The sequence below is a fragment of the Xenia sp. Carnegie-2017 genome, unplaced genomic scaffold (genome assembly GCF_021976095.1).
Source record: "Xenia sp. Carnegie-2017 unplaced genomic scaffold, XeniaSp_v1 HiC_scaffold_3, whole genome shotgun sequence".
NCBI classification, from domain to species: Eukaryota; Metazoa; Cnidaria; class Anthozoa; order Malacalcyonacea; family Xeniidae; genus Xenia; species Xenia sp. Carnegie-2017.
Genome location: NW_025813493.1, coordinates 7,752,400 through 7,778,090, shown reverse-complemented (window position 1 = coordinate 7,778,090; position 25,691 = coordinate 7,752,400). Strand labels below are relative to the sequence as shown.

At 34.5% G+C, this 25,691-nt stretch overlaps 2 protein-coding genes across 3 annotated transcripts in view; both read left to right on the top strand.

Annotated features, from left to right (window-relative positions):
* LOC124454617 (cytosolic carboxypeptidase 1-like) overlaps positions 1–16,174 on the top strand; it is a 36,423-nt gene extending 20,249 nt beyond the window's left edge. Inside the window, exons 19-28 of the mRNA XM_047005397.1 lie at positions 1,142–1,220; positions 1,311–1,543; positions 2,204–2,333; positions 4,122–4,193; positions 5,976–6,084; positions 7,428–7,557; positions 10,224–10,382; positions 12,830–13,006; positions 13,898–14,052; positions 16,020–16,174. Coding sequence (XP_046861353.1) covers positions 1,142–1,220; positions 1,311–1,543; positions 2,204–2,333; positions 4,122–4,193; positions 5,976–6,084; positions 7,428–7,557; positions 10,224–10,382; positions 12,830–13,006; positions 13,898–14,052; positions 16,020–16,101 — 1,326 coding nt within the window. The 3' untranslated portion in view covers positions 16,102–16,174. The remainder of the gene's footprint in view (positions 1–1,141; positions 1,221–1,310; positions 1,544–2,203; positions 2,334–4,121; positions 4,194–5,975; positions 6,085–7,427; positions 7,558–10,223; positions 10,383–12,829; positions 13,007–13,897; positions 14,053–16,019) is intronic.
* A 435-nt stretch (positions 16,175–16,609) lies between these two features.
* Positions 16,610–22,702, top strand: LOC124454115 (P2X purinoceptor 7-like). 2 transcript variants are annotated; one of them, XR_006951348.1, is made up of 6 exons: positions 16,610–16,818; positions 16,885–17,100; positions 17,194–17,359; positions 17,453–17,668; positions 17,978–18,140; positions 18,222–19,332. XR_006951348.1 is itself a non-coding variant. In XM_047004923.1 (5 exons), the coding sequence occupies exons 1-3, from the start codon at positions 16,715–16,717 to the stop codon at positions 17,354–17,356; spliced, it is 483 nt and encodes a 160-aa protein (XP_046860879.1). In that variant the 5' UTR covers positions 16,610–16,714; the 3' UTR covers positions 17,357–17,359; positions 17,450–17,668; positions 22,589–22,702. The 2 variants fall into 2 exon arrangements, 1 of the variants encoding a protein (XP_046860879.1); XM_047004923.1 differs by lacking the exons at positions 17,978–18,140; positions 18,222–19,332 and adding an exon at positions 22,589–22,702 and having other exon boundaries at positions 17,450–17,668.
* Positions 22,703–25,691: the final 2,989 nt, after the last annotated feature.

Genomic DNA, 25,691 nt, shown 5'->3' with positions numbered 1-25,691 from the left:
TCTTCTTTAAAACACAACAAACATCTTCATTGCTCTTCTTTAAAACACAACAAACATCGTCATTGCTCTTCTTTAAAACACAACAAACATCGTCATTGCTCTTCTTTAAAACATAACAAAGATCTTTATTGCTCTTCTTTAAAACACAACAAACATCGTCATTGCTCTTCTTTAAAACACAAAAAACATCGTCATTGCTCTTCTTTAAAACACAACAAACATCGTCATTGCTCTTCTTTAAAACACAACAAACATCTTCATTGCTCTTCTTTAAAACACAACAAACATCTTCATTGCTCTTCTTTAAAATACAACAAACATCTTCATTGCTCTTCTTTAAAACACAAATAACATCTTCATTGCTCTTCTTTAAAACACAACAAACATCTTCATTGCTCTTCTTTAAAACACAACAAACATCTTCATTGCTCTTCTTTAAAATACAACAAACATTTTCATTGCTCTTCTTTAAAACAGAAATAACATCTTCATTGCTCTTCTTTAAAATACAACAAACATCTTCATTGCTCTTCTTTAAAACACAACTAACATCTTCATTGCTCTTCTTTAAAACACAACAAACATCGTCATTGCTCTTCTTTAAAACACAACAAACATCGTCATTGCTCTTCTTTAAAACATAACAAAGATCTTCATTGCTCTTCTTTAAAACACAACAAACATCGTCATTGCTCTTCTTTAAAACACAAAAAACATCGTCATTGCTCTTCTTTAAAACACAACAAACATCGTCATTGCTCTTCTTTAAAACACAACAAACATCGTCATTGCTCTTCTTTAAAACAGAACAAACAACTTCATTGCTCTTCTTCTTTTACAACGGACACCCATCCATGCAGGATGTATTTTTCAATGAGCACTATATTATAGTCAAAGAATGGTGAAGTTAATGGAAAGAAACATAATTTTACAGTAAATGTGACTTATAAACTTAAAATAAACTAAATATTTTAGAAGTGCGATTCAAAGTGTTAAAACAATATAGCTACAACCTAACCTGGGATATTATATGGAATCCCCTGCTATTACGAACACTACATTACGGCCTGCTTAAACGAAAGTTGACTGTGTTTATATTTCAATGAACTTACCTTCAGTCGATTACGAATTATTATTCTAGGTGAGAAATATGGAGAAAGATGTACCTTACAAGTTCAACATTATCAACTGTGAAAAAGTAAATAGCCAATTCAACTTTGGTGAGTTTATGAATCGTGGCACTGGCTAATGCGAACACGGCCTTTATTATTTTTATTATATAATACCATTTCATGTTTTACCATCTTAAGGTATGCAACCTGTCCTGTATTCATGTAAAGATGCAGAAGATGGTGATCCAGGATGGATACGAACTGGAACAGATATTTGCTACTATAAGAATCGTTACAAACGATCTTGCCCAGGTCGTAATACCGAAAAAGAAGGATACTATTATACATTAACGTTTACTATAAATTTCACGCATGCTGATGACAGTTGTTACCTTGCTTACCATTATCCTTACTCCTTTTCACTTCTCCAGGTAAGAAATAAGACCGCTTGGTGTCAAATTAGCTAGTGTCGATTTTAACCGCTTTCGCCAAGAAAATGAAACGTTTAAATTTTAATTTAATTCAATTAGATGAAAGTTTGAACTCTGTTGTGGCTTGTACTAAAATTTTAGGAAATTTGATAAATATTAAGTTAAACGCGCATCGTGTGTAAATTGGACGTTTTTCACGTTTCTCCGTTCTCGCCAAACTTATTGTCTATTCAAAGTTAATTTTTCATTGGTAGTTATTTGTTTACGCGCCTGTTGGTCTTGGTGATTTTCAGGATATATATTGATTACAACAGCAACTTATACTTTTTTGGACAATTAATCTTCTTATGACCACGTGTATGATCAGTGGCGCCGATCAATCACCCACCCACCCCACCCCCCTTAGGCCCCCCTTGCTGTCGCTTCTTTGTTGTAAATTATGTACAATTTGCGCAGGGAAAATTTATTATTCAGTGCTGTATCATGAAATTATCTAAATTCGTTTTTAAATGGTTTGCTGCACTTGGAAGGCTGAAATGTCTTTATTTTAAATTTCATTCGACAAGGGTTAAAAGTTTGATCTTTGTTTAGTACTGCCCTCTCTTTAAGTTGATTGAATGGTGAAAAGATTGAAGATGACCACATAATTTTTTTGTTCAGAACCACTTGGAAAGACACGAAAATCGACTGGATTCCAGAAAAATTTTCTATGAGCGGCAAGTTTTATGTGATTCGCTTTCCGGAAATCCGTGTTACGTAGTGACAATTACTTCTCCAACCTTAAAGGAAGGTAAACGTTACGTAGTGGCAATTACTTCTCCAACCTTAGAGGAAGGTAAACGTTACGTAGTGACGATTACTTCTCCAACCTTAAAGGAAGGTAAACGTTACGTAGTGACAATTACTTCTCCAACCTTAAAGGAAGGTAAACGTTACGTAGTGACAATTACTTCTCCAACCTTAAAGGAAGGTAAACATTACGTAGTGACGATTACTTCTCCAACCTTAAAGGAAGGTAAACGTTACGTAGTGACGATTACTTCTCCAACCTTAAAGGAAGGTAAACGTTACGTAGTGACAATTACTTCTCCAACCTTAAAGGAAGGTAAACGTTACGTAGTGACGATTACTTCTCAACCTTAAAGGAAGGTAAACGTTACGTAGTGACGATTACTTCTCCAACCTTAAAGGAAGGTAAACGTTACGTAGTGACGATTACTTCTCAACCTTAAAGGAAGGTAAACGTTACGTAGTGGCAATTACTTCTCCAACCTTAAAGGAAGGTAAACGTTACGTAGTGACAATTACTTCTCAACCTTAAAGGAAGGTAAACGTTACGTAGTGACAATTACTTCTCAACCTTAAAGGAAGGTAAACGTTACGTAGTGACAATTACTTCTCCAACCTTAAAGGAAGGTAAACGTTACGTAGTGACAATTACTTCTCAACCTTAAACGAAGGTAAACGTTACGTAGTGACAATTACTTCTCCAAAGGAAGGTAAACGTTACGTAGTGGCAATTACTTCTCCAACCTTAAAGGAAGGTAAACGTTACGTAGTGACAATTACTTCTCCAACCTTAAAGGAAGGTAAACGTTACGTAGTGACAATTACTTCTCAACCTTAAAGGAAGGTAAACGTTACGTAGTGACAATTACTTCTCAACCTTAAAGGAAGGTAAACGTTACGTAGTGACAATTACTTCTCCAACCTTAAAGGAAGGTAAACGTTACGTAGTGACGATTACTTCTCCAACCTTAAAGGAAGGTAAACGTTACGTGGTGACGATTACTTCTCCAACCTTAAAGGAAGGTAAACGTTACGTATTGACGATTACTTCTCCAACCTTAAAGGAAGGTAAACGGAATTTAGTATTCGCGTAAAAGCAATTTCCGATTTTTTTATGATAAAACATTTATTAATCAATCGACTTGTTTTACGTATTGAGAAATCAAACAAATTGTTAAATATCACATGTGACGTGTTTCTGTGACATGTGACGTGTTTCTGTCACATGTGACGTGTTTCTGCTGCTCATTTTATGATAAACAACCTATGTTTTTTGCCATCTTCTAAAGATACGTATACACTACAACTGTTTCATTTGAATACAAATGTGAAATTTTGTTATTAATGGCGTTGTTGGGAACGCTATAGAAGCTAAGTTGATGGCCAACACACTCACAAGTTTGATATATTTTATTAATCACCTTTTTACCTACAGATATGTGTACTCGACTAAACTCTCGAAATTACTACCCATCCCTCTCGAATATAGTCTCTAAATACCCCTTACTCACGTGATTGTACACTACGAATGATTAACTATATGATTACGTAATTCAAATCTACACGTGATTAACTATATGAAGATATGATCTTCATTTAATTTCAATTACCGCACTGCATAAAAACATTCATTAACTATATGATTACGTAATTCAAATTGTCCCAGTTCCCTACAGGCGTGAAATTTATCTAACTCTTTGTCTTACCGATGTTCGAGTTGAACTCTACGCTACGAAAATCTCGTCTTTTGGTGTTTTGTATTGAATTCTTTTATTACTTCACTTTCCAGACACTCGTTCATACATTTTCCTCACCTCGCGAGTCCATCCTGGGGAAAGCAATGCAAGCTGGGTAATGAAAGGTTGGTTGAAAAAGTCAGTGCGTGATTGCTGCTTCAATGAGTGTATGGTCAACACCATCAGAATCTATTAATCATTATATAATTAGTCGTTGCCATGACTATGAAGCATTAGTCGAATGGATTGCACACGGTCTAGCACATGCGCAGATCATGCTACTTAGTATGCTATTGACTTCAAATTGATTCTAGTAGATGAAGATAGTCGTTGCCACTGACCTGTATACTAATTACCTGGACGGGAAATCCACACCCAAATTACTATATTTTATTAAAGCGCGGCCGGGTATCAAAAACATGGATGCCGTCATACCAAATATGGCAAATTTTGGGGGGAAATGACGTGGCCTCTTTCAATGAAAAGTTTTGCACTCCCCCGGAATATATTCAAATTTCATATTTTTACTGCGCCGTCGTAACAGCAAGTCTTATATTTCAAAACTTTCTTTCTAAAATGCCAAAATATTGTGCGGTACCTGCGTGCCAAATTAGTACAGCAAATTAAAAGTTTTCAATGCACCTGTAGGAAAGAAAGAATATAATTTTTACGAATGTGCGTATTGCTTTTACAATTCAGTGCCGTCGCTTTTTTTACAGTTGCTTTTTCGCTTTTTTGCAATCGCTTTTTTCGCTTCATTTCTTTAATATTTTTCTGATTTCAATTTATCTTTTATCATTACAGTTGATGCTTATATTCGATGGTTTGTACTTGGTGTTTTGTCAATGATTTTCACATCCACTCTTCTTTATTTCAAAACTTTCTTTGGCAGGCTAAAATGTAGCAGAAGCTCATTTTGTTTGATAAAAAATTAACATGACGATCAAAACAACACAATTTGTGTTGAGGTTGATTAAATTAGTAAAATGTGTAGTCCTGTATCAAAGAAAGAATACAAAGCGAAAACTCAATGAATCGTGTAATAAATCCTTTATTTTCAATTTTTATGGTTTGTCGACAATTTATATAACACAAGACTTATAAACATATCGCCACTACTTTTACTCCAGGTATAGTAAAAAACTGCATAATAATATAATGGGAAAATATCCTGCTAGTTATTATTTCGGTGCAACAATTCTCAGCAAAAATAAAGAAAGTTGACCATAGAATCTAGATGGCTGAACAAGAAAGTAGACAACACGACTTTCATATAATGAGCAATCCGGATTCGGCAAACCAAGTCAAAAATCATCAAAACTCAAAAAGGTCATTACATTTTTCGTCGTATGAATACGCGTCCTTCAACTCCGCAATTTTGCACAGATTCGATAAACATAACAAGTACTTCACAGCCGCGTTTCGAAATAAAAAGAACTTGATCACCAAACCCAAAAAAAATTGTCTTACAGTTTACATACAATACTTAGTCAGTTGTCTAGTACTCAATTTAAGTTCAGCCACAGGGGGGAGTGAATGATAAAAATAATTTTTTAAGTGGAAGTTTTTCACCCAAAATTTCCTTGTGGCATCCATGTTTTTGACACCCGTGTCCAGACCCCTTTTCCCCTTCAGGTAATTTAATAGAGCTCAATGGTCGTTGCCATGAATTTGGGCAGCTGGTCAATTCGTCTGCTCATGCTCAAGCAGACTGCGCATGCGCACATGAATTATATGTTCTAGAGTCTATGAGTCTAATAAAAAAACGTTGCGAGTTCATTTTATTTTCCATCTGGAATTAAAAGATCATACAAAGAATCCAACGTGCTCTTAGGTCTTTGAAACTTTAACCTCATCTGAATGGATCTAAATAATTCTTTCAAACCCTTATGCATCTTGTTATGTAGGCGTGTTTGATTTTCTGCTGAGTAACAAAATAACGGCAAAAATGCTCAGGGAAATGTACATTTTTAAAATCATTCCGATGCTTAACCCGGATGGTGTAATCAATGGCTGGTGAGTGATCGTTTAGTTATATGAACCTTTGAAAACTTAACATAATATTTATCAATTTCTTAGCCTATTAAATGTAATCATTGTGAAAACTTTTAAGTCTATTGGACTCAATCATTTTACCAATTTCTTGGCTTATTAAATGTTATCATTGTGAAAACTTTAAAGTCCATTGGACTCAATCCTTTTACCAATATCTTGGCCTATTAAATGTAATCATTGTGAAAACTTTAAAGTCTATTGGACTCAATCATTTTACCAATTTCTTGGCCTATTAAATATTATAATTGTGAAAACTTTAAAGTCCATTGGACTCAATCATTTTACCAATTTCTTGGCTTATTAAATGTTATCATTGTGAAAACTTTAAAGTCCATTGGACTCAATCATTTTACCAATATCTTGGCCTATTAAATGTAATCATTGTGAAAACTTTAAAGTCTATTGGACTCAATCATTTTACCAATTTCTTGGCTTATTAAATGTTATCATTGTGAAAACTTTAAAGTCTATTTGACTCAATCATTTTACCAATTTCTTGGCCTATTAAATGTTATCATCGCGAAAACTTTAAAGTCCATTGGACTCAATCCTTTCAACATGAAATGAAACATGGAAAGCATGCAGATAAATCATGCCATAAAGCCTGTGGCGGCCCTTCTCGTGATACACGAAACAGTAAACGAGAAAGTTAAACTGTAAAAAATTTTTTCAGTTCGCGGAATATTTGTAAACATGGTTGACTTAAATTATAAGTCAAAAATGCAGAAATTGGTTGAAATCGTGCACTATTCGTATTTTATTTTTGCGAGGATATGAGAATTGAACCATGCTTCCAAATATTTGAGATTTGAGCACTACAGCGTCGCATGTTACGTTTTGGTGGGAGATACTATCCGCGTGGGTATGTTCACCTTACAAAATTCAACCCATCAGATCACTGAGGTGGTACGCCTAGAGTTACGGACTCCTAAGTCGCTGTGACGATCGAATAGGCATCAAGCTTCCACTGCAAATGCTAAGATAATTTCTCTAAAAAATTGATCGAACAATCTAGTCACTACATGTTTGTAGATGTAGATCGTCCAGGTTGGTATAGTCCTGAGGAGAACTGTTTTTGTTGTTGTTGACAGACATTTCGACAACCTTAGCGGTAGTCATCTTCAGTGTCAAAATGAACAAAAACAGTCCTTCTCAGGACTATACCAACCTGGACGATCTACATCTACAAACATGTAACGATACTCCCGGGTTCAAACCATTTACTTTAATCTAGTCGCTCATAAATAGGTAACTTAATAATGAATGTCATGCTTGTATGTGTTGTTTATCACGCTTTTCCGTAGCCATCGTTGCTCTCTCTCTGGATCTGATCTCAACAGACAGTGGATGGACCCTGATCCTACTTTGTACCCTACTATCTATCATGCTAAAGGATTATTGTTGTATTTACAGACCATGCACCGGAAACCTTTGGTATGTTTATGCAACACATTGATAATTGTATGATTTTCCCTGAAGCATGTGTGACATTAACAAAGCATTATCGTTACCCTTAAAATTCACTATTTTATGATGGACAAATTCTGTTTTACCTGAATTTATAATGGGTGACAGCATTGACCTCAAATCACTTGTGACGTAGAAGCAAAACTTCCGTCCATTTGCGAGTTGTATGATTTTGGATGGTACGGCACCTTTTCGGTTATTGGATTCTAGTTGATTTGTTGGATTAATTAACTATTATTTATTTATTTATTGCGTTAGTTGTGATCAATGGCTGTGATACAATCTTATTATCCTACAAGTATTGAAATTTATGCGCAACCAAACGGTGAAATAAAAATCATATGTCTAAAATTTCCGAGCACCTGATTGGATATGTCATTTTCTTCACTAGTGAAAAACGTCGTATCTGCATTCTGATTGGATATATCATTTTTTTTCACTAGTGACAAAATGCATATCAAGTTTTATCACGAACTGTGAACAGTATGAAAATTAAAGAAAACAAAAACAATCTTTTTTTGATTTCATTTATCAATGGCTTTGCAATTTGCCTAGACACTATCCTTAAGCGAATTCAATATAAATGTAAGGAAAATGATACAAACAGCAGGACAATGGATTTCTTCGGTGATTTTCTGTTCATCGTCGAAACATGACTTTCGAAGCATGGGCAATATTCCCGTCAAGCGACTTAATAAATATCCAAGCAAGTTTATTACAATTCCTTCCGAAAGAAAAAAAAACGTAAACAACGAACCTAGTTCCTTCGTAAGAAATTTTTATGCAAGTTAAATGATTGTCTTGAAGCGTTTGAAATTCTTCTATATCTTCGGAAAAATTTCACCATAATCTATAAATTTCAAACTTGCATGATAAAAAGATTTCTTCGTGGTTGGCTCGTTTGTACGAGCTTGGCTTCGAGGTAAAATCGGGTCTGGATATTCTTTGATAGGGGGAGTTTCTGCCAACAAAATACATGCTACATGTCTTTACGTAATAAGTTGGACGGCTTTCTTTATGTGATCAAAAGAAGTCCTTTGAATCCGAAAAGTGTACTGTTTAATCGCAAAATTGCTCGAAAAGTGAAGTTACTTTTTAGATTTAATCATGAAAGTAATGTAAGATACAAAGAAATTTATCATCCAAAATGAATTAAAATTTTTATGACATTAGGGTTCAATTTAGACGATACAAATGGCTTCGCTTATTAAATGTTATCTTTGTAAAAACTATTATAAAAAAGTAGATAATACCTTTTTCCATAAAGCCCATGGATGATTTCGTTCATGATGAGAGGGTGATATTGTATAAGGAGGCTCTCGTTCATCACGAAAGAGTTATAAAAAAGTTACATTGTAAAAAGGTAACAAGTAAAAAACGTGTAAACATGTTTAGAGTTGGTTTACATTTTAAGTCATAAAGGCATAAGTTGTTTAAATCTTTGCAGTCTGGTATCTTTTATGACAAGAACTCTTTATGAGAAGAACGAAAAGATAAAATTCGAAAGCAAAAAGCCCCGTTTTCGGTCCATGCTTCCCGATACCTTCTTAAGCGTAAGGCACTAGAACGCCGCATGTTAACGTTTCGGTAGGCCCCTCCACGCTATCCTACTTGTGAGATGCAATAGCAAGCTTCCGCCCATCAGACCCCGAGATCACCTGCGATAGGCTTTGCTCGGGGTACGCAGGGAGAGTGCGGTCGCCACCGAAGTGAGGGCCCCTAAGCCACTGCATACTATATCGCACCCAGCTTCCACTGCTAGTTGACATCTACTATACCTAGTATTGGCTTTATATTTATATACAAAAATTCAAAGGCTTACGAAAATTGTGGTATAATTAATGTCACTACTGCGCATGCCCAGTTTATTTCTTTGATAACTTGCGACTAAGTGAGCTAATTGCCACAAATGTAGAGCAAGTACATATAGTTAGTCGTTGCCATAACTATGAACAATTAGTCGAGTGGATTGCGCATGCTCACGCGCATGCGCAGATCATACAACAAAGTTGACCAGCATGCTCATGTTCATTCTCAATTCATTTGTGACAGAGCGAGCTCTGAAATTGGTGCTTGTAGATGCGCTGAGCAAGTTTTCAATTATATATTTTTGGCATGCTCTTTGTCTTCTTAAGCTAGTTTTGAGAAACTCACCAATACTTTGTTACGGCACTCGTAAAATCCGTGACAACGTTAGAGATGTTTCTTATGTTTCTCTATAACTTTCTCGTATCTGCATATTGCATGTCATATTCAAGCTCTCCTTTGATTTGACGGGAAATGGTTTTTATTCTCTCTTGCACCTTTTGCCTTTATAAATCGTTCTGTATTTCTAAAAGAAGATATACAAATGCCCCAAGAGCATCTTCTTTCTACTTTATTGTCACTATTCTACATAAACAACACTATGTACTGTCCGATGCCCCAAGAGCATCTTCTTTATACTTTATTGTCACTATTCTATATAAACAACACTATGTACTGTCCGAATTTTGTAATTTGATATCGTATTTTTGACACGTGTATTTACCGTCGGAAAGGTACATCGAATTATTTTTTGTTTATTAAATATGCTCTTCCAGTCAGTTTTTCAAATGTGAGAAATTCATGTTTTTTTGCGCTCACACTTTTAGGTGTTTTGTGATTTCCATGGTCACTCCCGAAAAAAGAACATTTTCATGTACGGTTGTCGTAATGCAACCGCTGACCTGCCGGTTACTATAGTTACTTCGGGCTCAGAATCCGATTCATCTAATGTCGAAGAAGCAAAAACACAAGAAGCAAGTTTCAGGGTAAGTATTTTATCTATTATAGCAAATGAGCTTAGACGATTTCTCTAATTATTTCTGACCCAGCTACTAAGTCCAAAATTGGTACAAGTAGATCCAGTTGGTTGCTGCCACAACTATGAACTGTAACATTTGGTTAAGAGGACTGCGCATGCTTAGATGATTTTCTAATAAGTTGTGATCGAGCGAATTAGTTCTCTCAATGCAATGCATGCATATCCAGTTGATGGGTATGCATCCATTAGTTGGTCGAGTGGACTGCGCATGCTTAGATGATTTTTCTAATAAGTTGTGATCGAGCGAATTAGTTCTCTCAATGCAATGCAGGCATATCCTGTTGATGGGTACGTATCTATTAGTTGATCGAGTGGACTGCGCATGCTTAGATGATTTTTCTAATAAGTTGTGATCGAGCGAATTAGTTCTCTCAATGCAGTGCAGGCATATCCTGTTGATGGGTATGCATTCCATTAGTTGGTCGAGTGGACTGCGCATCAGTTCAGTCTTATACTATTGGCATGTTGTCCGTCTTCAGCTTGTTTCAACAAACACGAAATACATTTTCAAACTCTTTACCTCAATGACCGTTTTCTGCCAGGCGTGATCCATCATGCATAAAAGCAAAGAAGCAATAGCTCAACTGCAGGCATTACATCCTGGACAAAAAGAAAATAGCTTACACATAAACCGAAGATAACAAGACAACAACTGGTTATACCAAGGGTCTCCAAACTTTACAGCCAGAGGGCCACATGAACTTTCATCCAGCATGTTGAGGGCCGAAGAATATAAAAAATTTCCACGTTATCCTTCAGCTTTTAAATTTCGCAATGTGCTTGAAACGGAAGTAGGAAGTTGGGAGAAACATTGACGTAAGCCACTCTTGCTAGTTGGCTTGCGACATAACTTGAACTTTCTGCACAAAGTTTATTTTGTTTAATAATAATATTATTTTTCTTAAGTGCCTTTGCGGGCCGGATTGAGAGGCCCAACGGGCCGCATCTGGCCCGCGGGCCGTAATTTGGAGACCCCTGGGTTATACTGATTATAGCTTGTGATAAGTTTTATTGAAACTGTTTTTATCTGCCGTGAAGTCGATGCATGTTCACCTCGTGATGCATCAATCAAAAGCGATGACAGTTAATGCAGATTTTTAATCAATTTATGAAATATTTTACGGTTGTTTAAAATTATAAGTCGGGGAGAATATTCGTGAAGTTGTTTTGAAATCAAATGTTTCCTGCGGATTATAACATGCATATATGAATAACCCTCAAATTGTCAAGTCAAGCTAGGCAATTCCTTTAGGTCGATGAATACATACTTAAATATAGTGATCATATATAAGATGTTAAGAGTGATAGAGAGGTACTCGATTGATGCATGCATACATAGAGATACCTATAATATGACACAAAAAGCAATTATTACAACAGTTTTCGAGCGCTCAAACCTATTTTTTACCATTTACGTCAAAGTCATCCATCATCATTTCTACTTTTGGTAATGAAATAATAGAAATTTCACTCCAACAAAAGGCAGGGCAATTGGTGAAGAGTCATCATTAGCCTTACTGCGCATGTGTGATAGATATTTGTAGTTATTTATGAGCAACAATATTATCAATTACTCCAAAACTTTTTTATTTCTCTCGTGAAAATGGAAATGCAACAAGTGTATTGACAAACATATTATAACGTTGATCTGCATGACAAAATAATTTGTTTGACTGTGTGTTTATTTCGTTGATATGCATAACAAAATAATTTGTTTGACTGTGTGTTTATTTCGTTGATCTGCATGACAAAATAATTTGTTTGAGTGTGTGTTTATTTCGTTGATCTGCATGACAAAACAATTTGTTCGACTGTGTGTTTATTTCGTTGATATGCATAACAAAACAATTTGTTTGACTGTGTGTTTATTTCGTTGATCTGCATGACAAAACAATTTGTTTGACTGTGTGTTTATTTCGTTGATCTGCATGACAAAACAATTTGTTTGACTGTGTGTTTATTTCGTTGATCTGCATGACAAAACAATTTGTTTGACTGTGTGTTTATTTCGTTGATATGCATAACAAAACAATTTGTTTGACTGTGTGTTTATTTCGTTGATATGCATAACAAAACAATTTGTTTGACTGTGTGTTTATTTCGTTGATCTGCATGACAAAACAATTTGTTTGACTGTGTGTTTATTTCGTTGATATACATAACAAAACAATTTGTTTGACTGTGTGTTTATTTCATTGATATGCATGACAAAATAATTTGTTTGACTGTGTGTTTATTTCGTTGATATACATAACAAAACAATTTGTTTGACTGTGTGTTTATTTCGTTGATCTGCATGACAAAATAATTTGTTTGACTGTGTGTTTATTTCGTTGGTCTGCATAACAAAACAATTTGCTTGACTGTGTTGATCAACGTTTGTTCTGCGTTCAGACGTTACCGAGAATTCTTCACTCCATTGCACCGTCATTCACTTATCAAAATTGCAATTTTGATGTTGCGACTTCAAAAGAGACTACGGCCAGAGTTGTCGTGTGGCGTGAGTTTGATATTTCTAGAAGTTACACTATGGAAAGCACTTACTGTGGAGCTGATCAAGGACCATACAAGGTATGGCTGCCTTCCGTTTCTCAGATGTTTAGCTCTTAAAGTGCCTTGAAAAAGTGTAAATTTTTTCATTAAAAAAATCTAACACTGTAATTAAATATATTTTCGTCGTATTATTTCTGGAGTTACAGAACCTATAGCTTCTATGTAAATTTATTTCTGGAGTTACAGAACCTATAGCTTCTATGTAAATTTATGTCTGGAGTTACAGAACCTATAGCTTCTATGTAAATTACAGAACCTATAGCTTCTATGTAAATTTATTTCTGGAGTTACGGAACCTATAGCTTCTATGTAAATTTATTTCTGGAGTTACAGAACCTATAGCTCCTATGTAAATTTATTTCTGGAGTTACAGAACCTATAGCTTCTATGTAAATTTATTTCTGGAGTTACAGAACCTATAGCTTCTATGTAAATTGAAGAATTAATGGTCTGTACTTTCCTAATAATCGTGTTCTTTGCTTGTATTGATTCTTGAAAATGTTCAACTTACTTGCTATATTTCAAAATATAATTAAAAATTTAAGTTGAAGCACAAGCAAATTTATAACATGGTTTTAACACATGTAAATGAGCGACAGACCACCACAAGAAGTAAGCAAAAAGCAAACATGCAAACGCTCATAATAAAGTCGATTTCAGTTTCAGAGAATTCGTTGTTTAAGACTACAGACGTTTCGGCACCGATTTTCACGAAAAACTTGCAAATGATGAAATATTTGTTCTCTGAAAACAACTATTTCTATAAAATTGCTTTTGTGTTACTGGTGAAAGTGAAATTTCTTGAGAACGTTATTTACTTTTCCTATTACGATCTCAAAGATTCTTTTTCTCCTAAAAATTACTCTCATTTCATCAGATTACTTTAACACTTGTGTATATTTTTGGTAGGGTATGCATCTTGGAACGAAAGAACTTGAGGAAATGGGTCGATGTTTCTGTGCTGGATTAGTAAAACTAGGAAACAGTGCAAGTATCACTGCATTACTGGACGTTTCCTCGAATGTTACTTTGGACGAGCTCGACTCGGACGAAAATGATCTTGTGTAGGTTTTAATCACAACCAAGGACGTAGGAAAATTGATAATTGGCGGGGGAGGGGGCTCATATTTATATATTCATGTCATGATCCTTTGAAAACAATGGATTTCAAAAGAACTTAACTCTAACTTAACTCTTGGAGTTAAGTTATATCATGAGAATATATGAATATGAGCCTCCCCAATCAATTATCGATCTTCCTACACCCATGATTAGAACATTTTAACCTTCAAAACACCCTTTGTAAACAACTTTTATTTAGAACCTATGCACTTTATTTATTTACCCACCATGGTGACTTTGTGGTTATACAGGTTAAAGTCTTCATGTAAGCTTTTGTCAATGCACATTATACATTTCATTCTGAAGATGACTACCGCTAAGGTTGTCGAAACGTCAGTCAACAACAACAAAAACAGGCCTTCTCAGGACTATACCAACCTGGACGATCTACATTTACAAACATGTAACGATACTCCCGGGTTCAAACCATTTACTTTAGCACATTATACATGGCAATTAAACCATTAAAATCGGTCAACTCGAAGGCGCCTGCATTCGACAACGCCGCATTTATTGGTACTTGGAACTATGTTTTCGATATTATACTAATGTTCATATCTGTATAATGTTCGTTATACTAATTCTGTTGCATATCCCACACTATAGCAAGAGTTCCCAAAGATATAAAATATCGTCTGTTTCGTCCGAGAGACTTTTCTCTGGGGCAGGCGATAATGACAAGTATGATCACAAATGTAAAAGAGTTGCCTATCAAAAAGTTTTTTGTTAACTATTAGTTCCATCTGTGGCAAACAAACTTAGTGATTTGTAAGCTAGATATGATGAGACACTACTACTCACAGGTCTACTTATTGTACTCATTTTACTGCTAGCTATCCAATCTAACGCTAACAAAAAACGATTTTTGGTGAATTGAATTGTAAAAATATATTTTCGTACTTTAGTGTCCATAAATATTCCCACCAACCGTGAAATTCTTTCGCTGTTCTTGCAACGAATTTGTTGCAAAGGTCATGTATGTTGTTGTAAAATAATTATAGCATTTTACAATAATTAAACTGTGTGCTACAGTTAAAAATACGACCATTGAAAGTGGTTTTTAATGAGAAACATGAAATCGAAGTAATCGTTTCAAGTTGTGTTTAATTGGTTTGTTTGCCACATTGCATTTGCATAAAAGCTACAGATAAATTGTGCAAGTTGTTTTCTCTTCACAGAATAAGCTTGCAGTGTTACAGTTGTGTAATTAAGACAAAATTGAGCTAGTTTGTTAAGTCTTCACAAAGCAGCCTTGCAGTGTTACAGTTGTATGGTTTATACAAAATTGACAAGTTGTACAGCCTTCACAAAACAAGTGCATGTGTTGTAATATTGTACAGTTGTATCGTTTAGAGAAACTTGGCAAGTTGTACAGCCTTCTCAAAACACGTGTGCAGTATTGTACAGCCTTCACAAAACAAGTGTGCAGTATTGTACAGCCTTCTCAAAACACGTGTGCAGTATTGTACAACCTTCACAAAACAAGTGTGCAGTATTGTACAACCTTCACGCAACAAGTGTGCAGTATTGTACAGCCTTCACAAAGTAAATGTGCAGTATTGTACAGCCTTCACAAAGCAAGTGTGCAGTATTGTACATCCTTCACAAAACAAGTGCATTTGGTGTAGTATTGTACAGTTGTATAGTTTGAACAAATGAGCAAGTTGCACAGCCTTCACAAAGTAACTTTGCAATATTATACAGTTGTCTAGAAAAAATTAGGAAAATTATAAACCCTTCACGCAGTAACCTTATAATGTTATGGTTTCATAGTTGAGAATGTTGACAAAATTGACAAATTTATAAACTCCTCGCGCAACAGAGATTGTTGTTGACAATATTGCAAAGAAAAATCTACTTCTAGCTACTAATATAAAATCCTTAGTAATGATCATATTTGTTTCTTTAGACTACCAAGAGGTGAAGTTTTTGCTCCAGTTGCAACTTATCCTTACGAAGGTCAAGATTATGCCACTCAGTTGCTTGTTTAAAGAAATAGCGCTTATACATACAGCATTGTATATTATTAAATGTTTTTAATACTATGGCATTCTTTTCTATAAATGTTGTTTTTTGTTATTTTTAATAAAAATAATTCATGCAGAGATTCAAATTATGGACTTGCGATAAAAATGCGTTGCAACGAACGTGGATAGTGTGGTAAATAAGTATCCATTGTGGATAGTAGGGTAAATACTTAAGGAGAAAGGATCAGCGCACAGCGCATGCGCAGATTCTATCTCCTTGAAGGACACATGCAAACTACAAGACAACTTTATTTTATTGTAATGCCTATAGCGTGAAAATAAGACGTACCAAGTTTCAAGTCGTCCGCAAAATATTTCAAAAGATATTTGGGGTTATAATCGGTAAAAACACGATATTCGATGACCATTGCTAAAACGCCGTGAGATTTTTTAAGTCTGGGAACTGGGAAAGAGTGACGTATTAGTTGACATAAACAAGCATTGTTCTTATATCGCTCTACGACTAGCACTGCTTTCGGTAGTTTGCTATTACTGTTCTTTAACAAAAATTAATGGTTCTTCTTCTGAAGAAGCCGATTATGATATTGTCATCAATAACAATGAGGTACAACCTTACATGTTTGAGCTTTTGGCCAACGCGCAAGGTGGTCAAAATGAAGACAATTCTTCGTCATCGGAAAGCGAAGATGAATACATTCACAGAATTGGAAATGTTGAATGGTTAGTTGCATTTTATTGGTGCTTCATTGTTTTTCACAAAGTAAAAGGGTTGTTTTTATTTTTTAGGTGCGAGTGTGGCTTTTGTGTGGTCATGAGTAAAGGACGGGAAAGTATATGTTGCCAAGAGGTAAACAATACTGATCCTCTGATACATGGCGATCATATTTGCATCACACAAGAGGAAGAGTTTGCCACAGTGTGTACAAACGAAGCTGTCGTAAAAACAGCTATGGTCGTGTACACACATGACATTGAACCTATGCCTGAGAAGGAAGAAAACGAGTAAATATTACCTTAGAAGTATAATTACGTGTATGTCGACAAGTGTATAATGCCGATAAGTATCTTAGACAAAATTTTGTATCTTTCAAATAGCATTACGCAACACGGCGTACCGACAGTGGACGGCTTAGGTGCATGGCAGGTTGGGGAAAAGTACCGACTACCCATACCTTCTTGTGCTGTGGACAAAATCCGGAAAGCATTTCCTTCGCCTTCTGGAGAATACAAAGGATTTGAATATGCTCAACACTACTGAATGGTAGGGCTTATGGCGTATGACAAAGTCTGTTCATTTGTAATTATGTTTATTTCATGTGGAACGTTATTTCTATTTTCTTTTTATTTATAAAAGCGACATTTATGTTGCTTAATGGCTTCAGCTTTGCTGATTTTTGATTTGTGGCAAGTCAATGGGACAGGTATTTCTTTCACTCCAGCGACATCAAGAGCTTTGGACAGTGTTGGATTAATGCGTCTGCAGTACAAAAATTCTATCATCAAGTCTTTAAACATATCCTGAAAAGCAAATCATTCTTTATGTTCGCTTTGCATTGCACTTTGAGAAAAGGTAAGTTTTTTTTCTGTGCTAACCATAAGTGCTGTCAACTTTCACTGGTTTGGTAACCCCTTGTCCTTCTTTTGACTTTGAATAAGCCACTCTGTTGCCTACCAATGCCTCTTCTGTTTGCCCACCATTCTTCGTTTTCCGAGTTTTATTTCCAATCTCATTGAAATGAAAAGCGGCAATAAACAATCTACAAATGAACGTTTAGTTTATGTTTACAACTATTGCAACTTATTGCTATTGCAATGATGACTTTTTTATGTAATCGTACACAAGTCATAATTATATTACCATGCTTTCATTGATCTGTAGAAAAAATGAGTATGTTTTGGTGCAAAGAGAAATACCACTCGGTGGAAACCTTCGATGCATGAAGTCTGCTTCTGATAACTGAGTTTTCCAATATCTTTTATGAGATACTTGGACTCAACAATCGAAGACAGCTCAACATAAGCTTTTGAACCCAAGATCAGAAGTTAGTTAACAAAAAAAAAAGAATGTTGATGTTACTTTGAAATTTATTCGCGTACAATACCTTTTTTTATCCACATTCTAGGCTCTAACATATCATGTTCACATTTTGGGAATACATCGTTATGTCCCTCATGGATGTCACATATATGATTGAGAACTGACAACCACTTTGCCTTGACAAGTTCTTCATCACCATTGCTGGAAGCAGCACACTAGTATACATGGTTGGAAATTGATTGGGCCCAATCTGACAATAATTTGCAACCACTTTTTTTGATGCTGCCAAAATTTTCTTTTTGATTCCTGTTGAATTTTGATTATTGATGAAATGTGTTGTAATTTACGGCAACGAACTTTAGGTCATTAGAAAGAGCTCGACGAGAGCTTTAATGAGCTAAAGATTAATGATTTTGCTGCAATACTTTAGAAGATAGGATCTGCGAATGCGCAAAAAATACAGTGCATGCGCAGATCCTATTTCTTGAATTATTAGGGCTATCTGCGGTAATGATGTTTAGCTTCGAAAGAGCTCGACGAGAGCTTTAAGATGAGCGAAAGATTAATGAGTTTGCTCCAATACTTTAGAAGATAGGATCTGCGAATGCGCAAAAAATACAGTGCATGCGCAGATCCTATTTCTTGAATTATTAGGGCTATCTGCGGTAATGATCTTTAGCTTCGAAAGAGCTCGACGAAAGCTTTAAAATTCTTAGATCATCTTAAAGTTCTCGTCGAGCTCTTTCGAAGCTAAACATCATTACCGTTGATAGCTCTAATAATTTAGGACATAGGATCTGCAATCATCTGAAACCACAGGAGTGATTTCTCGTTGGCCTTCTTGTCGAGCGGCTTGCAACCACTGATCTGATAATAGACCTATCATCAGTTCAGTCTATTATCAGATAGGTCTATTATGAGATCAGTGCTTGCAACAGACTTGCAAAATACTACATTTATAAATGGATCATGCTCGAATTTCATAATATACGAAATATGTGGATTGTTTACAATCAAATTCAGGGGCAAATCTGAAAGTTGACTACGGCACTAATGACACCGACCGCTTCGATGCTGTCTTGAAGAAATAAACCTTTCTACTGTGTCTACATGTATAATATAAAAGTCAGAAGCGGAATGCATTTGTATTCTATTTAAAGAAATAAACCCCTGTACTTGTCTGTTGTTTTCTATTACATTCTGATGAGTTGAATAGATATGTTAACAATGTCAATCTATGTCGATAAACCATTTAAATGAATGTTTTTCAATTTAGTCATTTCATTTCTTATTTTCAGTTCTACTTGTCGCCGATGCCAGCACATTTTCTTTCTTCAGACGTGTACTCGTCTTGTAAAGCTTTATGCATGCGAAAATATAGTTTTATCAGTTTATTAGTTTTTCCTTCTAATTCTTTCATCTTGTTGGTTAAATTTTGATTTTCTTCTTGCAAATTTCTATGTCCTATCTCTAGTTCTTTCAGTCTTCTTGGTGTCAATAATTCACAGCTCTTACTGCAGGTCGATTCTTCCATTTTTATTGATTTATTCAATTATTGTATTGCTTAAATTTTAAGTTTCAGAATTTGATCTGTTGGATTCTATTCTTATACCAACTAATGCATACGATAAACACAAACTCTCTTTTATACTCCATCAATTGATGATTTTTCACCAAAAATACTGAATTTATTTGTTTTTGCATTTTATGGTCGTTCAAGGTCATACTGCATCTGAATGTATTCCAAATTGAAAGCTGTCATATTTTAAGTTAGTATCAGATCGTACCAAGCACAACATTCTTAAGTCGTAAATATTTACCGTAAATGGAAATAACAAATGTTCATTGACGTCAAACAAGATGTAGAAATGAGCGTTCAAGGTCACATTATCTAAATTTAACTCAAATTAATGCCAGCTTGCCTCAACAGACATTCAAGAACCATAGATGAAAATAAATGAAAAATTACTAAGTGGTTAACAAAATGCATTAAATTTTACAAACCATACAAACAGTGATCTTTAAAAATTTCTTATCAAAAAATGGATTCAGTGATGGATCATTATTATTATTATTATTATTATTATCAAAAGATTTAGAAACAGAAAAAGACATGATGCATTCAAAAAAATATTAAGAAAGAAGCAGAATTATCGACCACTAGCACTACAATTTGAAATAATGGAATCTCGGGAGAATAATCAAATTTCAACAACGAAACTTATGTTAAAAATAAAGATAGCAGATTATGTTGAACTTATCAAACTATACAATGAAAAATGTTGGACGTCAACTTCAAACCCCCGAAAAAAACTATCAATTTACAACGAAATGAATAACTGTAGTCCATTAGAATTTCAACTTTAATGTTTATTACAGTCGAGCATTTGTGCTGGGTACAATCTGCTCCTAATTTGAATTAAATCCAGATGTTATAGTAAACTATGATAATAATAATCCTTAGCAACCCATTTTTTATTTGATCAGATTTCTGGGGAGACTATCTAACTATCGCGGGTCGCGGGTAAAAAGTCGCGGGTATAAAAAACACTTTTTATGCATGGAAGGTTTGAAAGAAGTCGATCTTAAATTCTCAGGAATTCCTTATTTCTATGTATGCCCACTTGAATGTGCTCTATGAATCAACGTTCTCTGCTGTCAACATTTATATATGTCACTGGTGCTTTGGATATTTAAAATTTGTGTTGGTTATAACTATCCAAATAGACAAAACGATGCGTTGTTAATAAGAGGAGTTAAGATTAGTTTTGAAGGCCGCAACTTTACCCTCGACGTTTTACCCACGACATGCGACATTCTACCCACGACATGCGACATTTTACCCACGACACGTTTTACCCCACGACACCGACGACATGCGACATTTTACCCACGACACGCATTCTACCCACGACATGCGACATTTTACCCACGACATGCGACATTTTACCCACGACACGCGACATTCTACCCACGACATGCCATTTTACCATTCCCGACATTTCCATCCATTTACCCACGACATGCGACATTTTACCATTCCATTTCCATTCCATTTTTTCCATTCCATTCCATTCCATTCGACATTTTACCATCCATTTTATTTACCTTTTATTTTCTTAGAAATAGTACTTCTTCTCTACTATCTCATCGAAATCTATATTTCGTTTATGTCTATCTCTTGATTAATTCCCTTGAATGTTTGTGTCTGATACAAGCTATGGTATTAATTTGGATTGATTCCAGATGTTGCGATTAGATATAATAGACAACATCCAGAAACCATTTTTAACTTTCAGTTAATTTTTCAATTAAAAAATATTATTTAAAAAATCTTCCATGAACATAACATTATTTGCGATTAATATTATTGTGCGAAATTTAAGTTTAAAGCCATGGGATCACTACCAAAATAAAAACAGAACGTCTTTAAGGTTAAGAGGTCATATTTGCGCAACATTGTGTTTGAAAATAGCTACAGTACTTATTTCAATTTGAAAAAAAATTATGTAAGCTAGGTACAACTACAACACGGTTAATTGTCAAAAGAAAGAAAATTTTGAATAGAAAATCGAGTAGAAAGAATAACAAACAAAGAAACGAACAAATATGAACAGTAATCATTAAAAGATTAAAAAAAAACAGCCAATAATTGAAAGTTGAAGAATCCATCAACGAAGAAAGGCCAACATTAATTACAATGCCACCAAATGGTGAAAACCTCTTCCTCGCAAAAAGATTGGGTAGAATAATCAATAGTCAAAACCACTCATTAAGATTGTTTGAGTTCTTATACATCGAACCTACCTATGTCATGCCTCTACTACGAGAATATATTCAACTGATAAACTTCGTTGGAGAGGAATAAAGTAGCTGCATTGCTCGATAGAAAAGATAACAGCGTGATCAACTCCAAAGGAAGATTTATCGAATTTTTAAATATTAAAGTATTAAGTTGTCCGAAGAAATTCGTTTGAAAGAGAATTTTGTGCATTGGATAAAGCATTGTTAAAGGAGAATCAAGTTTTGTGGCATGTTGATACTGTTTTATTTTTCAACAGCGTGATTAATTCACGTTGACTCTCTGAAGCTCCTGGTGAAGGAGCCATTAGAGTAAAATTAGCGAAAAATATTCGGCTTCTATAATAGTTTGACGTGAATAGCGAATGGGAATAGATGCCAGATACAATAATACTCCAGGTAACCTACAAAAATATCTTATAATTTTGATCGCTCTAGTTGGAAGGTTTAAGGAAAACACACTTGGTTGAGCTTTAATATGAAAATCTTTTGAACGCATATAAATAATGAACGATTATAGAATACCCGTCTATTTTCAAAGGCACCCTGACAAATTCGAGGATACCGCATTCATAGTAAAACATAATAGAAAAGTTAAACTAAAGTATCATTTAGTTCTCAATCATTATTTATTTTGTATCATTCATTTAGTGGTCAATATAAAGATCGAAGTTTAAAGAACGAGGCATATTATAGAAGTGGATAGATAGTGTGTAATCTAGGCAAGTGATTAAATACAATTACAACACGTTACAACAATGAAAACAAATGGTGAATTCTCATTTCTCAATACAGAGACAGGTAACTTTACAAGCAGCTCACGGAATATTGTTCTAACTCAAAAATATGCGCACTTATATACCAAAGCCATGCTTCATCTATTTCATCAAGATTATTAAATACTAATGCGCTTTTGGCCAAGTAAAATGGCTCACAATGCGCAATTTAAAGTTAAATACTAATGCGCTTTTGGCCAAGTAAAATGGCTCACAATGCGCAATTAAAGTTAAATACTAATGCGCGTTTGGCCAAGTAAAATGGCTCACAATGCGCAATTAAAGTTAAATACTAATGCGCTTTTGGCCAAGTAAAATGGCTCACAATGCGCAATTTAAAGTTAAATACTAATGCGCTTTTGGCCAAGTAAAATGGCTCACAATGCGCAATTAAAGTTAAATACTAATGCGCTTTTGGCCAAGTAAAATGGCTCACAATGCGCAATTAAAGTTAAATACTAATGCGCGTTTGGCCAAGTAAAATGGTTCACAATGCGCAATTAAAACGTCAGTTTTAAAAATTGCGCACATTGCCACTTTGTGAGACAATGCGCCAGGAAATTATTCCAAGCGCAAGATTAAGTTAGCCGTCAAAACAATGTAAAATAGAGTATATAATTCATTGAATAAAGATATGCTTCAATTAAGCTTAAAATTTATAGTTTGCTTACAACAAAACTAGGATTGCAACCCAAACGCAAGATAAAAGCCTAGCTTGATGACAACACCCGTACAAAATACATTGGCAATGAAATTAGAAGTGCACAGCTATGCTATACTATGTATTCATATATGCTAAGCCAAATTATAATAAAAATAACTTCCATCCTTATTTTTGTCAAAGTTACGGACAGCTCCACAGATTGATGACGGCTACGCGTTTTGTTGTCGCAACAATGTTTCCGCGCCAAAATGACGTAAATCGTAGTCGTACTCGTAGTCTTTGCTAAAGCTCTCTAATGCCATTATGCCAGTATAGATTTCAAAAGCAAACGAAAGACGTTAAACTTTTTAAATAAACTTTATCAAATGTAAACAGATCACTTACTGAAAAAGACTTGCCACAACAACTCTGAAATAAAAAAAATCAATCTTACTTATGCCAACCATAAAGTCCATTCCGGTCTAGCAGATGTTTCAAGCAGCTTGCTTACACAAATCTCTGAAAAATTTGTGGAATGTCGAAATTTCCGAGGAAAAAAGTTATTATCAAATGACTTGCGCAAGAAGTTTCTGTTAAAAGCAATTTCTTTATTTTAGTAAAATAAAAATCCATGAAGAAATTACGTACATAGGTAATGGATGGACTGCAAATGATTTTCATCGTTCTTTGTCGTCCTTGCTCACTGCTCGCTGCGATATACTACCATAAATGGAAATTACAAATTTTCAATGACGTCAAACAAGATGTTGATATGAACGTTCACGGTCACATTTGAAAAAAAATGACTTTTTGTCAAAAAAAATAAATTTTTGTTAAAAAATGAATTTTTTTGTCAAAAAAATGAACGTTTTTTTTGCTCAAAGTCTCTGGTTGTATCAAGCATAGACAATAAACAACCATAAATGGAAATAAATGGAAAAAATTACAATATTGTTGACAACATGTAATGAATTTTCCAAACCATAAAAAACAGTGATCGTTGAGTCAACAATGGATTATTATTATTTTTTATTACATTTAAAAGATTTTAGAAACAGAAAAGATACGACGCATTTAAAAAAGTCAAAGAAAAAACAGAATTGATCACCCACTACAAAGTACAAATCCAAATTGGAATGGCAACGAAATCTCTGGAGAATGATTGAATTTCAACAACGAAAATTACATTGAAAATTTAGGTAGGCTAGATAATGTTGAATACCAAGTTGAAACTCCGCAACGTTTACTTCATGAAAACTATAAATTTACAATGAAATGAACAACGATAACTCATAAGTGGCTTTAGAATTTCGACTTCTATGTTTGTTGTGGTTGAGCATTTGTGCTGGGTACAATCTGCTCCTAATTTGGATTAGATGCAGATGTCATAATAAACTATGATAATAATAATCCATTGCGACTTACATTTTTCATTTGATTAGGTATATGTGTATTAATAACAATATTTTGAATGTTTTCTTAACATTTTACTTGTAATTATCATTAAAATCTATATTTCATTTACGTATATCTATCTATCTCCTGATTTGTTCCCTTGCATGTTTGTGTCTGGTACAAGCTGGTACTAATTGAGATTAATTCCAGATATTACCATTGAAACCATAACATCATTTTGAACTTTCAGTTACTTTTTTAATTAAAAAATATTATTTTCAGTATTTCACAACTTTGATGTTTATAATACATGCTACTATAAATATTATCATGTAAAATTTAGATTTCAGAATACGGGATCACAACCAAAATAGAAACAGAACGTCTTCGAGATCAAGAGGTCATATTTGCGCAAAATTGTGTATACACTCAGTACTTATTTCAAACTTTAAATTTCAATCATTTGCGTCAAGACGTTTAACACAGCTACAACCTGGGTAACTGAGAAAAGAAAGAAAATTTGGAAACCTTAATCGCGTAGAAAGAATAAGAAAGATGAAACGACAAATTAAAACAGAAAATGATACAAGATTAAAAAAACAACCTAATGCTTGAAGAAACCATCCACGAACAAAGACCACGACCACCACCACTGAGATAGTTCCTTCCAAGGAATCATGAAGACGAAGATCCGAAACTTGGAAAAACCTCTTATTCGCAAAAAGATTGAATGAAATAATCAATGATCCAATCCACTTTTTAAGATTATAGGAGATCTATAAATTAGACCTTCCTATTTCACGCTCTTCTTCGACTATATATTAAATTTTGTTTGAAAAGTAATACAAAAGCTACATTTTTCACTGAATCCACAAAAAGGTAGAAACGTTATGCTCATGCCTACATGCAAACCGATGACATCTTTTAAGGAACACGAAAG

Excerpts from the sequence above, each read along its gene's own strand:
- LOC124454115 (XM_047004923.1), top strand. The coding sequence starts at position 16,715 with ATGTTTGAGCTTTTGGCCAACGCGCAAGGTGGTCAAAATGAAGACAAT. Across the intron at positions 16,819-16,884 it reads AGAATTGGAAATGTTGAATG|GTGCGAGTGTGGCTTTTGTG; the intron begins GTTAGTTGCATT and ends TTTATTTTTTAG. Across the intron at positions 17,101-17,193 it reads CCTGAGAAGGAAGAAAACGA|CATTACGCAACACGGCGTAC; the intron begins GTAAATATTACC and ends TCTTTCAAATAG.